This window comes from Bos indicus, chromosome 6 (genome assembly GCF_029378745.1).
Source record: "Bos indicus isolate NIAB-ARS_2022 breed Sahiwal x Tharparkar chromosome 6, NIAB-ARS_B.indTharparkar_mat_pri_1.0, whole genome shotgun sequence".
NCBI lineage: Eukaryota > Metazoa > Chordata > Mammalia > Artiodactyla > Bovidae > Bos > Bos indicus.
The window spans coordinates 69,679,905-69,695,407 of NC_091765.1; the positions used below are offsets into that span (position 1 = coordinate 69,679,905).

At 34.7% G+C, this 15,503-nt stretch overlaps 1 protein-coding gene across 14 annotated transcripts in view; it reads left to right on the forward strand.

The window, feature by feature from the left end:
• FIP1L1 (factor interacting with PAPOLA and CPSF1) overlaps positions 1-15,503 on the forward strand; it is a 65,006-nt gene that overhangs the window by 37,807 nt on the left and 11,696 nt on the right. For 8 of the 14 annotated variants that reach the window (XM_019962752.2, XM_019962757.2, XM_019962753.2 and 5 more), the window contains 3 exons: positions 11,241-11,267; positions 13,275-13,329; positions 14,981-15,036. In XM_019962752.2, the coding sequence (XP_019818311.1) occupies positions 11,241-11,267; positions 13,275-13,329; positions 14,981-15,036 (138 nt within the window). The remainder of the gene's footprint in view (positions 1-11,240; positions 11,268-13,274; positions 13,330-14,980; positions 15,037-15,503) is intronic. The other 6 variants (XM_070791434.1, XM_019962761.2, XM_019962754.2 and 3 more) reach the window with 1 other exon arrangement.

A 15,503-nucleotide genomic window follows, 5' to 3' on the forward strand; every position in this document is an offset into this window, starting at 1 on the left:
TGCTGGTCCTAACCAGAACTACATGTGCCACATATGTAAAAAGTTGCTTTTTATTAATAAAATCAGTTTATACTAGAGAGCCACGTTCACTCACTCACGTTGCTTTTACCAGAGAGTTGTCTTTAAGAGTTGGCAGTTCTGATTAGAGTACAGAGGCATTTAAGGGATCTGAATAATCCTTTGTAATATTCATCCTTTTCCTCTAAAATTCAGCTATTGCACCAGCCCCACAACCACAGCACCTTTGATTTCCTTCTGAGATTCTGCTTTCCAAAAAGGATAAGAAAATTATGAAACATGACTTTGGCTTTAGGGAATCTGTTGTCTCAAAAAGTAGAAAGAGAAGATTAGATAGGTATGACTTGCTTACTCCAGACTGCATTATTTCTCAAGTTCAGTGAATTTCTTGTTCTGACAATAAATTGCTTGTTCTGAAACTGAAACCATTCAGAAGTTAAGATTCAATCTGTGGTTATTAGATTTTTGATGTGGTGAGAATTAACTAATGATAAGAGAAAGTAATGAGGACTTAGTGATTCATAAATGGATCTTTTGTCCTATGAGAAAGATAAAATGTAGAAATAATGAGACTAAAAGATGATCAGTGCATATGGTCATAGTCTTTAAATTGCTTTGTAATCTTATTTAATTACTAAAGTTGATTTAAAAGAATTTTCTTATTTACTACCTAATACAGTATATCCCCAGGTATTCTTCAACACTTGTTATTAAAATAAGTGAGAGAAAATAGTGGTACAAATTAATAACAAAGGAATAAATACCTCACTGGTGTAAGAATATTTAGAAGCTCTGTAGGATATTGATAGGCAGTGGCATTATCTGGATGTGTGTACTTTTTCAAAATGGTAAAAATCATTTCATTTCTTTGCCATATAATCTCTGTTTATAAGGATAACAAATCTATTATTAAAATGTTTAGATTAGCTATGGAATTATACCGTAGAGTACCACTGATTATTTTTTTGTTGTTTAAGCTGTTTAATGTTAATTTGCAATTGCATGCTTTCCATATTTTTAACACCTGTACAGATTTCTTTTGATGCTTATCCTTATATTACCTTTCCGTGTCATCCTGTCAGCATTTAAGGAATACAAATTCAGATGAATTCTAATGCTGATTTAAGCAGTATATATTGGTTGGGATCTTTGATATAGTGAGAATTAACTAAATAAAAAGAGAAAATAATGAAGACTTAATGATTCATAATGGGTCTTTTGTCCTATGAGAAAGATAAAATATGGAAATAATGAGACTAAAAGATGATCAGTGCATGTGGTCATAGTCTTAACTGGTATATTTGCTAGGGGTGATGGTGAGGGAAAGATACTAGTTCATGTTAAAACCAAATATTTGTTAAGTTGAGGCTATCTGGATTACTCCTTGTGAGCTGTTGGAGAGAGCATAAGCACTCCATTTCCATCTGTGTTTCCTCGCAGTGCCAATCACAGAGATCCTGTGTATACCTGACATTCCCTACATGTGTTAGCTAATTGAGTTAGCAACATATTTATGTATCCGTAACACCAAAGAAATTTTCAGATTGACAATTGGTACAGTCACACAGGCTCTTATCAGTCAGAGTGGGCACTGGCTTTAAACAACAGTATGGCTGCATTAATATATATACCAGATGAATATAGGCAGTGATTAAAGCCACATTTGCAGTTACCATTTACCACAGAGTCATATGATTACAGCATATTCTGTAGAGTTTGCTATAATTTAGATCATCTTAAGAATCATAAGCGGCTAATGAAAGAAAGCTGTGGCTCAAGCAGTCTTTTCGTAAGTATTGCTTTTAAAAGTACTCTGTCTTAGAGAAACCTTGGGTTTTCTTTTTGCCTCCTTCAGAAATACTGAAAGAAAAAATGGAATAAATCTTTGGAGAATTAATTTAAACATTCTAATGTTGGCTTTGTTAACATCAGCTTTCAAATGTTTAAGTTTTTAAGACTGTAGAGCTGTATATGATGTGGAACAAATATAGTAATGTTGTATTATGCCCTTAATTTGGGGTGTTAATCCAGATTTGTCTGGAATAGTCCTATTAAACCTATTGTCCCAGCTTAATTGTTGTTATTCACTCAGAAATGCCCTGGTGTGGAGGGTAACATTTATGATCAACTCTTGGAGGTTTACAGATGTGGCTTATTGCATGAGTAGACACTTGTGGTGGTGGCTTAGTTGCTAAATTGTATCCAATTCTTGCAACCCCAGGACTTCCCTGGTGGCTCAGACGGTAAAGCGTCTGCCTACAATGTGCGAGACCCGGGTGCAATCCCTGGGTTGGGAATATCTCCTGGAGAAGGAAATGGCAACCCACTCCAGTATTCTTGCCTGGAAAATCCCATGGACAGAGGAGCCTAGCGGGCTACAGTCCATGGGGTCGGAAAGAGTTGGACATGACTGAGCGCCGTCACTTTCACTTTCATGGACTGAAGCCTTCCAAGCTCCTCTGTCCACGGGATTTTCTAGGCAAGAATACTGGAGTGGGTTGCCATTTTCTTCTCCAAGGGATCTCCCTGATCCAGGGATCGAATCCTGGTATTTTGCATTACAGTCGAATTCTTTACCCACTGAGGTACCAGGGAAGCTGCTTCATTCAAGAAGCTTTCACTGTAAAATAGTTAACAGAAAAGAGATGTGTTGTTTCCTCTCCCCCTCAAACACACATCTACAGCGTATGTGAAGTCTTGTTATAACAGACAAAGTCATATTTCTGGCCACAGTAGATTTGTCTAAAGAGTAAAGGAGGTTTTGTATTGGCGAGTACAATAAACATGTAAGGGACATTGGGTCCTAAATTAATGACTTCTGGATTAGCTTTTCTAAATGGAAAAGTAATATGGTTCCTTGCTACCATACTGATAGTAGCTTGAAAACAAACACTGTAACTTATTCAAGATCTTCCTTAATTTTCAGAAAATCTATTATTTTTAGTAATCCAGAAAATACTTTCTATTGTATGAGTTTTTTCAGACACACATTATTAGTGTGCTTTCATACTTTCACTGAGTAATAATAGAAATAAAAGTTAATGTTTATTGAATGCTACTGTTGAAAGCACTGTTCTGAACACATATCATGTTTTAGTTCAATTTGATTCTCAACACCATCTGAAGTAGATACTATTCTGGTTTTACAGATGAGAAAACTGGAATCATAATAGCTAGAAAGTAGCAGAACCAGAATTCTAACATAGGCAATTTTGCTTGAATGCCTGTTTCATTCAACTACATTGAAATGGAGAAGTTAATCATTACCTATCTGTATTCACCCTGGTAACATGGCCTAAAAGCTCTTTAAAAAATTTTTCTTGTTTTGAAAGTGCATGCATATATATTTGTGATTAAGGAAGTTCGGGAGTGAAAAGTAGGAATCAGACTTTAATTCAATTAATTGAAGTTTTGGGCTTCCTAGGTGGCTCAGTAGTAGAGTCCACCCGCCAATTCAGGAGATTCAGCTTCAGTTCCTGGATCGAGAAGATTCCTGGAGAAGGAAATGTCAGTCCACTCCACTGTTCTTGCCTCAGAAACCCCATGGAGTGAGCCTAGCAGGCTATAGTCCATGGGGTTGAAAAGAGTCAGACACGACCTAGTGACCAAACAGCGACAGTAATTGAGGTTTTACTGTTTGCCTGATTTGTGTTAAGAAGTCTGTTTACTGATTAAACCAGTTTTTAAATACGTGTGTGTTGGAAGAAAAATTGTAGAATTGGAAGGATTGATAATATAGAGCAGTTGATTTTGTGTGGGTGTGTGTGTTTGTGATAACATGACATAATATTGATCATCTTACCCATTTGTAATTGTACAGTTCAGTGACATTAAGTACATTCACAGTGTTGTATAACCATCACCCCTATCTATACCAAAAACTTTTCCATCATTCATAACAAAGCCTATATATTCATTAAACATAATACCTTCCTCCCTACTGTAGCTTCTGGTGGCTTCTTTCTGTCTCTCTGAATTTGCCTACTCTTGGTGCCTTATATAAGTGGAGTCGTACAGTATTTGTCCGTGTCTGGTTTATATTATTATTTTTTAATAACGTTTTAATGCACAGTTGTAAATAGGCTGTTTTTTAAACTTTGATCAAACTGTATTATGTTTTATGATAGATTTTTAATTTAGATTTTAAATGTTAATTTACTTTTAGTGTCATATTTTATGTTCATTTTTATATAATTTAGTTTGTTGAACAAGAGAAGGGAGAGTCAGTTTAACTCCTGTCTTGTTACCTTAATCAGTGTTAAGGCTCATGTGAATATTGTTAAGTCTTGGAAACAATTGAAATCTAGCACATGAGTAGAATTCTACTAAGTTGAATAAGTCTCTTTGCTTTACGGAGATGGAGCCCAGACCATAGATAAGTCATCTCTGCTTTTAAAGTTGGATATAGAATTTAATGGGCTTCCCTAGAGGCTCAGACAGTAAAGAATCTGCAGTGCAGGAGACCCAGGTTCGTTCCCTGGGTTGGGAAGATCCCCTGAAGAAGGGACTGGCAACTGACTCCAGTATTCTTGCCTGGAGAATTCCATGGACAGAGGAGCCTGGCAGGCTATAGTCCATAGGGTCACACACAGTCAGACATGACTAAAGCAACTTAGCATATATGCATGCATGCATAGGGTTTAGGCTCTTTATCTAGATTTCAAAATGTATAAAATTCTGCATTTTAGAGCAAAGTATTTTTTTTCCTAGAGGACTTTTGTTAGGTAGGTAAGACAATTAGCATCTTAGTAGTCATCTGCTGCTAAGTCACTTCAGTTGTGTCTGAGACTCTGTGTGACCCCGTAGACGGCAGCCACGAGGCTCCCCCGTCCCTGGGATTCTCCAGGCAAGAACTGGAGTGGGTTGCCATTTCCTTCTCCATAGTAGTCATCTAGTACTACAAATTATATGAACCTAAAAATCTTATTTGTTCCTTAAATATTTTGAATTTGAGTTAGTGATGACACATGGGGCTGAAAGCAGTTTACTTCCGAAGTTTTCAGTATTTCCTCAGGATTTTCATTGTCTTTAGATTATTTTCCTGTTAGCAGTCTGGTTTCTAGTGCAGTGGCTGTTAAGCTTTTTGGTCACAGATCCCTTTATACTCTTAAAAATTACTGCAGACCCCAAAGAGCTTTTCTTTATGTGTGACATATTCATTTTTTTATTAGAAATTAAACCCAAGAAATTAAGATATTTTATTTAAATATTATTTTTAATGTATATCTAATCCAATTACACACTAAGATAACATTTTAATGAAAAATTATTCTTCCAGAATGACAAATTTTAGTGCAAAGAGTGGCCTTCTTTTATACCTTGTAAATCTCTTTGCTCATGTGGCATAATACAAAAAAACTGGATTCTCCTGTTTGCTTTTGCATTAAATCAATTGTGATTGCACATGTCATGTAGCCTCTGGAAAAATTCATTGTACATTTGTAAGAGAATGAACACGAAGATGGCAAATAACATCCTAGTGTTTTTATGAAAGGAGTTTTGACCTTTCAAATTCTTAGAAGAGCCTTAGGGACACCCCAAGGAAGCTCCAGATAATACTTTGAGAACTGCTACTTTGCAGAAGCTTGGCTTATATTCAGTGAATATTATCTGCACCCTTGAGGAAGTATAATTTTGTCCCTTTATTTGAGAAATTATTTTGTAAGTATAACATTAAGCTGATTTACAGTTTCATCAAGATTTTTGGTCTTACGCAGCAAATCTGCAGGTTAATCTATGCTATTTGCCAAAAATGTAAGCACTAAAAATGTAGTTTCCAGAAGTACCTTTTGAAAAATAACTTCTTGAATTTTTAAAGAAGTACTCATTTTCTGTTTTGTTATAATTTTCTATATTAAAAAAATACAATAGTCTATAGTGTTTTCAGTAAACTCAAAATAGGGTATAATGCTAATTGTAATGAGCACAATTTAAGTTTAATAGCTATTAAAATGGAGAAGGCAATGGCACCCCACTCCAGCACTCTTGCCTAGAAAATCCCATGGACGGAGGAGCCTGGTAGGCTGCAGTCCATGGGGTCGCTAAGAGTCGGGCACGACTGAGCGACTTCCCTTTCCCTTTCACTTTTCACTTTCATGCATTGGAGAAGGAAATGGCAACCCACTCCAGTGTTCTTGCCTGGAGAATCCCGGAGACGGAGGAGCCTGGTGGGCTGCCATCTATGGGGTTGCACAGAGTTGGACACGACTGAAGTGACTTAGTAGTAGTAGTAGTAGCTATTACAAGCTTCTTTAAGATGTTGGTTTTTGAATGTCTTTTTCTCCCTGTGGATGCTGCCTTTATAATAGTTATATTTTTAATACAGTGTTTGTTGTTCAGTTGCTCAGTCATGTTCACCTCTTTGCGACCCCATGGACTGCAGCACACCAGGCTTCCCTGTCCTTCACCATCTCCCAGAGTTTGCTCAGACTCATGACCACTGAGTCGGTGATGCCACCCAGCTATCTTGTCCTCTGCTTCCCTTTCTGCCTTCAGTCTTTGTCAGCATCAAAGTCTTTTCCAGTGAGTCAGCTCTTGGCACCAGGTTGCCAGAGTATTGGAACTGTAGCTTCAGCAGCAGTCCTTAATATTCATTGATTTCCTTTAGGATTGACTGGTTTGATCTCCTTGCAGTCCAAGGGACTCTCAGGAGTCTTCTTCACAAGCATAGATGCTGTATATTGTAGAATTTAATTATGACTTAATATTTGCTTTCATTCGTGCTACTCTTCTAGTTATTTTGCCTTTAGAGTTTAATTCCTTTACAAGTAAAAATATTGATAGTTCTAATCTGAGATGTTTTTGTCTAACAAAAATTTTGTTTTCCGTAGGCTTTTAGGTTATTTTATAATTGAAAGAGTGAGAGATTGTAATAAAGATAAAATAATTCACCAATTTTATAGTTAATATAAAATTATCTTTTTTACTTTTTAGGTGTAGAGTATGCTGATAACTATTTCTGATGCTTTAAGTGTTCATAGTGCCTTTTAACACAATTTTTTCTTTCAAATTACTCCTGTTCCTTGTTGCACCTTGTAATTAATTGTTTTACTGTATAGGTTTATAAGTATTCTACGTCATATATTTTTTAAGTGTAGATTGTAGATGATGTGTATGTGTATGTAATCTTTAAAACACTGGTACATAGAAAAGCATGTGGTGGAAGGTCATATTTAAAGATTTTTATAAACCTTGATGTTTTGTACTCAGTTTTTTGGTGTGTGCAGAATTTACCTATGAGCTTGATGACTTGAAAGTAGTAATTGGTGAGACTTAAGGCAAGTGATTAGGCTTTTTGGTGTTTGTAACATACTAGTATTGATGAAGATTATAATTTCCAAGTGAGAAATAGAAAGCATAGTTTACATTGTTCTGGTGTGCTTCTTTCTTTCATTTGAACTGAATACAGAAATAGTAGGTAGTTGATAGCTGGTTACTATATTAGTTAGCTCTTGATCCACGACGACAGATTACTTTTGTAGAGCACAATGGTTTAAGACAACATACGTTTATTGTTGAACAGTGATTGTGGATTAGCAGTGTGGGGATGGCTTAGCTGGTCTTCTGCTTCAAGGTCTTTCACAGACTTTGAGATGGTCATCTCAAAGACTTCCTAAGAAAAGATTCATGTTCAGATTCACTGACTTCTGTGTTAAAAAGATTCACTTCCTCTCCACCATGGTAGTTTGCTTCATCATAGCATGAATGCTGAGAACACAACAGAAGAAACCAGCAAAATAGAAGTCAGTCTCTTTTGTAACCTAGTCATCGAAATAACATTCCATCATTTTTGCTGTATTTCATTTGTTGGAAATAAATCATTATCTAGCCCACCTTCAAGGAGAGGATATGAATATCAGAGGTATAAAAAGACATGCATACCAGGAGGCAGGAATCATTGGAAGCCAAGTTGGAGGCCTCCTATCATGGAACTCTTTCTTTGCCTAAGTTGTGTAAAATAATGATAGGATACATTAAGAATGAGTTCAGAGATAATTTTTATTCCATTTTTTAACTTGAATACAGAGCTATTACTTTTGTGTGAGAATTTTAAAAATAATGAATTTATAGTTGAATTCCTTTTGACGTGATGTTTTGCTGGCATGTTGCCTTTCTGTTTCTTTGTACCAGTTCCTTCAACCCCCTGACAGTCCCCCCACCCACCCTTACACTTCTTTACATTTAAAAGTTCATATTACATACTGGAAAAGTTAAATCCTATTTTCTTTCTTTTGAGGGTGCCAGACAGTATAAGCTGTCATATAGCTGTACTGTTTTATATCACAGTGGCACATGCTTTGTTTAATAAAAATTTGAAATGGAATTTATACATTTTGAGTAGCTCCACAGTGCAATTTGCAGGGAAGTTTGAATGTAAATCCAGTGATTCTCAAAATATGGTCTCTGGTTAGCAACATCATTATCTCCTTGTTTGGAATGCAGATTCTCTCCCTCATGCCAGACCTACTGAATCAGAAGTTCCAGGGGAGGGGCCCAGCAATCTGTATTTTAACAAATTCTTGAAGTAATTCTGATGGTCGCTAAAGTGTCAAAACCCCATCTATTCATTCCCTTTAGAACTTGAATATAACTTTTCCAAAAGCTTTTGTCCAGTAATAGAAATCTTCCTTTTACTACTGTAATTTGCTACTCATTTTAAAGATAAAGGATACAGAAACACAATGCGTAATTTGTGTACTTCAAATCTGTTGGCTGGGCAGCACATGTGTTGACCAGGAAAGTTGGGAGTGCCAGGAGAAACAGGACAGGGAATTTTGAGGTGAATTTTGTCCTTCATTTTACTGTTCTCTCTTGTTAACAAAAGTCAAATACTAAATAGTGATTTTCTAGATGAGAATTGTGTTGGTCTAACATTATATTACAGATTAAACTTTTTACGTAGCATTTTTTAAATAAATTTACTAATTGTCAAAAGAATGGATCGTACAGTGTTTCATCAACTTTAAAGTTCTGTTTCAGTGAACTTTAATTCAAAATTAAGGTTTTAATTATCTTAGGTGAGATATACGTCTCACGCTATCTTAGATGAGATATGTGTTTCACGCAAAAGGTCTTCTCTAGTTCTTATGCCAACTTTCTAATGTGTAGATATTGTTTGGAAAGACATCCATATCTATCTATGTAGCATAAGTTTTGTGTACTTAATTCCTTTCAGTTGATTTTTAAAAAGAATCTGTCTTATGGTACTACTGTAGTAAGAAAAATTAAAAGCAGAATGTAATTTTAACTGTCTTCATAGCACACTTAATAGTTTGGTTATATTCTTTTATTTTTATGTTTTGTGGAAGTTTAGTAACTTAAATGTTTTTGAAGACTGAATGTTGAGAGAGCTGAATAGTATTCTCTTAGTTATTTTATATGAGTTCACATTGTAGTTAGCTTAAGTGATGTATGTTGTTCATGTATTTACTTGAGTAAAGTTATTAGGATTACAGTGTGGGTTGCTGAAATCGGCATGGTTACCTTACCATACCTAGGACAGTGGTCATGAATTAAATAGTCACGTATTTAAACGTGAAAACTGGGACATATAGTGAAGCTCAGTAGTACTCTCTAAAAAAATCTGTAATCTTCTAATGAAGATCAAGTAATAGCAGCTATTAAGAGCATTTAATATACTGTACCTTCCTTAATTTCCCAGTTAGTGTGGTGTCTGGAACTTTTGTTAGTTTGTATTCTTTGCTGGATTCTTTTAGTTTAGTAATGTAGGAAGCAGGGAGGTAGCTCGAGGTATGAGAATTACCATGGAGTGTAGCTCATTTTAGTAGACTTGTGGATGCCTAATGATTTTTGAAACATGACTGCTGCATTATTTATCTTTTTCGTCTTGTTGGTTTGAGTTTACCATATCCTTTTATTGCATGGGTGGTTAAGTAAGGTGCTTCATTCTCCATTTTAAGGCCTACTTATTTCCTTAAGTTCTGTTTGAATAAAACCTCTTAATCTGGTAAAACACGTAGAAAATTTTTAAATTATTAGCAGATGTTTCCATTGACAAGCAAACATTTGAAAGCAATTTTTTTCATTATTTTTTCCTATGTACTTAGTTAATGAATTTAGGTTACTTTTCCTCTTTGGGAATAGTTTTGATGTAGTTTTTAAAGATAGGATTTAGTAAAGCATTCTGACTTTGTTGAAGTTCTTTGTGATTTAATGTTTTTCTTGAAAAAATTTTTCATATTGGAAATTTTTCTACTTAGAAATGTCATTTTTCTTCAAACAAGAAAATTATAATTTGCATGACACGTAAATTTTAAATTAGGATTTAAGGGCGCATTTGAAGAGTCCCTGGTGGCTCAGATGATAAAGAATCTGCTTGCAATGCAGGAGACCCAGGTTCTAACCCTGGGTCAGGAAGAACCCTTGGAAAAGGGAATCACTACCCATTCCAGTATTCTTGCCTGGAGAATTCCATGGACAGAGGAGCTTGGTGGGCTGCAGTCCATGGGGTCGCAAAGAGTCGTACACGACTGAGCGAGTAACACTTTCACTTTCTTGACCAATGTAAATTGAGAATGTTTATATGTAGTTTATTCATTTAAAGATTATAATGTGTGCGAGTGAGAGTCACTCAAATTAGTATTTACTGACTTCTGTTGAAGTAAACCACTACATTCATCTTAGCGTGCCCTAGGGATGTAAATATATGAATTGGCTATATCCCTTGTCTCTACTCCCACAAGTCAAGGGAAATAATAACCTTTCCACACTCCTATCACCAATAAAAACAATTCATGTCCATATTTGAACATCCCTCATAGCTTTACTAAAGTGAATATCCATCATCTTCCGAGTTACCTTGTACTACCTGCAGTATTTAAGAGCCCCTTATCACTTTGCCTATTATACTGTTAAAATAACAAAATCAGATGTTGATTATCAAGCTTAGTGTTAATTTCATGGAGTTTGATATTTGTGTGTGCACAAAGGTGCTTTTTTTAACTAACGTCTCACTTTGTTCATGGTTACAATTAGTGGGGAAATCTTGTTATCAAGTTGTTAGACTGGGTTTTCATCAGGAAGTCTGATATTATACTCGAATTGTTGGTCCTGTGCAAGAAAACAGAATGCTGCTTTTGAGTGAATAAGCCAGGACGATGAGGCGAGGGGTTTTATTTCAAAGTTTTCTTTCGTGATGGCATAAGTACATAACAGGTTTTGAAATCCAGTTACTATATTAAATTTCATCACTTGTTTTTTAGGTATTCCAATAACTGTACCACCTCCAGGTAAAACTTTTTTCATGTTTTCTCCATCATTGTTAATAAACATGAAATTTCAAGCTTATAGTTACAGGAGGGACGGTGTTGATGTGGTTAGAATATAAAATAGGTTATTGGGATTTCAAGGTCCTATTTTCAGCTCTGCCTTTGCTTCATTCCAGTTTTGATTAAGATATTTAGTTTTCTTATACCTGTCTTACCCATTTCTGTAGAAATAGAGATTCTGAAAAAATTCTTACCATATCAATTTATTGAAAACAGTATAGGATTAAAAAGAAAATTTTTATCAAAAATTGTTTTTTCAAACCAAAGAATTTTTTATATGATGAAGTGACTGCAAGAGAAGAGAAAGTTCCCTTTATCTTGATTTTATCATGGTTTCTGATTGTTTTTACCCTCCTGACATAACTTAATATTGTGAGAAAATATGTTCTGAACCACACTGGTAGATTGACAGCTGGTCAGATGATTGTTCATAGAGCAGTGATTTAATTGTTCACTCTTGTAAGAATATGATCAACAGGAGTGTTACATGTGGCCCAGTGTGTTTTTTTTTTTAATAGTTTTTCAGGGTGATTTTTTTTTTTCTTTTGTAGTGTGATGCAGATATGATAGCAAGTGTGTTTATGAAGTTCAGTATTAAAAGACATGAAATGTAAAGAGATGAGAGGTGACAGTGCTTGGAAGGGTGGGTCTGAATTCAAAATGACCTTGATAAATAGTGGAGTTTAAATAGCTTAGGATAGTATACGTATTTAGTTGTCAGATAGAGAGTCACTGATTGTGTATGAGTGTGGCTGAAAAAGACCTATCAGGAGAAGTCTTAAAGGAGTCATTGGTCTGTCTTTATAGGTTAAGAAAAATGTGATTGTAAGATTGTCTAAAATAGGATTGTGGACTCTAGGACTAAGTAGTAATTGCTAAGTTTTACACTGCTAAGATATTTAATAGAGGAGAACCTAAAACTCGACAGTGAAAATGAGCATGGTGGATTTAAAACAGCTTGAAACAAGGCTAAAAATTGATTTAAATGGACATTTGAAAAGGGGTAGGAGAACTGAGATTCATTTTTACATAGAATACTAAAAAGGCTTAGTGGAAGTGTTTCCAAACATGTATTTTGTTGGATTGCTTCTTGTCCTCATTAAGATCAGTATGTGAATTGTAGTATGAGAGATTTAAATTACATAATTTAATGTACTTCCTAATAGTCAGGGTCCTTAAAACCTGGCAGAAATTGATGTCATAAAGAATTGGTATTGTAAGTTGTAGACTTTTCAAGCCTTGTTGAGATGCTTCATTGCCTGACTGAATTTGAAAGTGCAGAGTAGATTAACTGTTAAGGTCCCTGGTAGCCGTATTCTGTGGTATTTCATCTAGGTTTTGTGAATTATTCAGAATGCAGACCTCATGATATAAAGCTGCACATTATTTCCTTTCTAAACTAATTTAAAAACTACATTATGTGCTTTTCTTTGTGAATTAGTTCTTTAGGGTTGTGCTATTTAAAACACATTTTATGATGGATATTCTCAGCCTTAAGCATTATATATTTACTGGTAAGATTTTATTTAAAAATTATGCATTTTAAGGCCATTTCTATACATCTAAACTCTCAAAATATTTTTGAAAGAGGTAAATGTTATTTTATTTGCTTTTCTTCTAAAATACTTTAAATGTATCTGGTGGCAGTCCTACTACTGTTTAATATATGGAAAAGGTAAGGCATTGAGATTAACTTTCTTATACTCACAAAATGGGCTGTGTGTGGTGCTGAAAATAAGACCGAGTGTCCTGACTCCCAGTTTGTGCTCTGTGTATTAGACCAGACTGTTCATTCAAAGTTAATATTGATCCAAAAATCTGTTTATAAATTTAAGCTCCATTTTTTTCCTGTCCATTATAACATAGAGAAGCACGTTATAGTCCCAGAGAAATATAGTGACACACAACTTTTAAGTCGACATTGTGTTACATTCTAACTTCTTTTTATCTTATGATTGAATGTTTCAGGTTTTCCTCCTCCACCAGGTGCTCCACCTCCATCTCTTATACCAACAATAGAAAGGTAATCAGTATGGACACTGTAAATTTTTTATCATTCATAGGCTTTTGACAGAAGAATCATATGTATCTTGGTAATATTTTCAAAGATTTAATTTTGTAAACAGTAGTACCTGCCTTTTAATTCATAAGTCTAGATCTGTATTATTTACTCTCAGATAAGATATTGGACCTATACTTAATTACAGAAGAGGACAAAGAAAACGAAATGAATAGTATTTTGAAATATATTGCTTTGATTTATGGTACTCTTATTAAAGAAACCGCTAGATTGGTAAAAACTTGCCTATAGTCAAGTTTTGTGGGATATACAAACAGATGACTAGAAATTATGAATAATGCATGTCTGTTTTAGGATTAAGTAAGGACAGCTGTTATCAGGGACCACAGTAAAGAAAAGCTGCCTTATTCCTTGCTACCCAATGCAACTTGGCTTCCACAGAGGAAGAACGGATCCCTTTTGCCTGGCAGTTACCTTATTTTTTATACCCTGTATTTATAGTTCATGTTATTTGGAATGCTGTGGTAAAGAACATTTACCTCATGGATGGCAATACCATGTTTAACAGCATATGCTTTGGAATCACACAAACCTGGTTCAAATTTGGCTTCAAAATTTCCCAGCTTTGTGGCAAGGCAGGGTGCATAATAACTCATTGAGACTCGGGTTCCTCTTTTGCCAAATGGGGTTGATAGAATTATGAAGATTAAAACAACTCAGGTGAATATAAAGCATCAGCACCATTCTTGGCAGACAGAACTAACCAATAAATGGTAGCTATTATTATTTCCTCTTAAGTGGCAAAAAACTCTATTTAAAAAAATTACTGTATTTCTGAGAAAGTGATTCAGACTAAAGAAGAATCATGGGAACTTTAAATCAGTAGCTTCAAACTGCATATGATTTTCAGAAGAAATGATAAAACTCAGCAAAGTGTGACTTGTGAGACCATAAGCATTTAATTTTAAATCCCTGTTAAACATATATTTGTTTTCTCATTCAAAATGTTAAGAAGTAGTATTTGTTGAGTCTGTCAGTAGGGTGGAATTTCTGATTTTTATTCATTAAAATTAGTTTTGTTTTTTTTTTTAAACTTTACAATATTGTATTAGTTTTGCCAAATATCAAAATGAATCCGCCACAGGTATACCTGTGTTAGTTTTTTAAGGCTAAATTTTAACTATGTCTGAAGTACTCTGTCAGCCTCAAAGTTTCTGTTCTCTCTTGTGTCAGGCTGAATTGATTGGACTATTCATGTTAAATAATAACAAGCTGTATCTTCTTTACATTTAGTGTTAGGCTTAATGCTGTTAATAGTCTGTGTTTTCAGTATTAAAAAATAAAGTTATTATGGAATTGCAGCTACCATTATATGGTGGTTGTAATTCCATAATAACTTAATTTTTTAGTACTGGAAACACAGGCTATTTAACAGTGTTAAACCTAACACTACATGGACAGAGGAGCCTGGCGGGCTACAGTCCATGGGGTTGCAAAGAGTCGGACACAACTGAGCAACCAAGAACAAACAAAAACAAACAGAACAAATTATATGGTGGTTAAGTAAAAGTCATAATTCTACCTTATGTTTTGCATTTGCACCAAGCTAAAATTCAGAACTTGCAACACGTAAAAATACATTTTTCTTTGACAGTGGACATTCCTCTGGTTATGATAGTCGTTCTGCACGTGCTTTTCCATATGGCAATGGTAAGTGTTATTTTTTAATTGCTCGGATTCAATTTAAACCAGTAAAATACTTAAATACTTTAAAATAGTAGAACCATGCTCCCATGGTTTAAAGTACTATCTTAAAAGGAATTAAAAAATACTTACTCTAGAAATAATTAATCTTACATATATTCCAGGTTACTTAACAGAATATTTTTCATTTCTTTAGTAAGGATGTAATTGTCCCTCCTTCCTTAGGTAGCTATAGTGTCATCTCCATTTGTGTATCAAGTTCCCTGCACGCATGTATCTATTTCTTAGCTTTCAAGACTATTCATTTGGTTAGTTTTTAATTATCCCTATGCTAATAGTGCCACACTTACTATAAAACTCTTTAATTTTGAGTTTTATAGTAAATCTGATATCTGTTTTAGCAAAAGCTATCTTACTCTGCTTCAGAAGTGATTTTGGGCCATTGTTCTTATATATCTATTTTAGAATCAACT